The sequence below is a fragment of the Penaeus monodon genome, chromosome 34 (assembly GCF_015228065.2).
Source record: "Penaeus monodon isolate SGIC_2016 chromosome 34, NSTDA_Pmon_1, whole genome shotgun sequence".
Classification (NCBI taxonomy): domain Eukaryota; kingdom Metazoa; phylum Arthropoda; class Malacostraca; order Decapoda; family Penaeidae; genus Penaeus; species Penaeus monodon.
The window spans coordinates 22,994,895-22,995,264 of NC_051419.1; the positions used below are offsets into that span (position 1 = coordinate 22,994,895).

A 370-nucleotide genomic window follows, 5' to 3' on the forward strand; every position below is an offset into this window, starting at 1 on the left:
TTTTCATCCCTATAGTAAGTCATTTATAGCCAATCTATATCTTAGGTACTGAGTACAGATAACATGAAATGTATATCCGAAAATATATGAATAATACTTACCTTTCCAAGCTTTGAGATAGTTCCTGGAAGCTCAGTTATATTGTTGTTGGCAATATTCAGTGTATGAAGTTGTCGTAAACAAGTTATAGACTCAGGCAAAACTTTGAGACGATTATATGAAAGATCTAAAACTTGCAAGTGAAGAAGTAAGCTAAAAGACTGTGGCAAACTTGTAATTTGGTTATGACTAAAATTTAGTATCCGCAAATGTGGAACATGTAGACTAAGCTCTTCTGGGATCTGTGAATAAAAGCAAAACTTTATGTTGG

The 370-nt window shown here is 33.0% G+C and overlaps 1 protein-coding gene across 1 annotated transcript in view; it reads right to left on the reverse strand.

Annotated features, from left to right (window-relative positions):
• LOC119594648 overlaps window positions 1-370 on the reverse strand; it is a gene marked incomplete in the record, with an annotated part of 85,920 nt that overhangs the window by 73,873 nt on the left and 11,677 nt on the right. Inside the window, 1 exon segment of the mRNA XM_037943697.1 lies at window positions 102-341. Within this exon segment, the coding sequence (XP_037799625.1) occupies window positions 102-341 (240 nt within the window).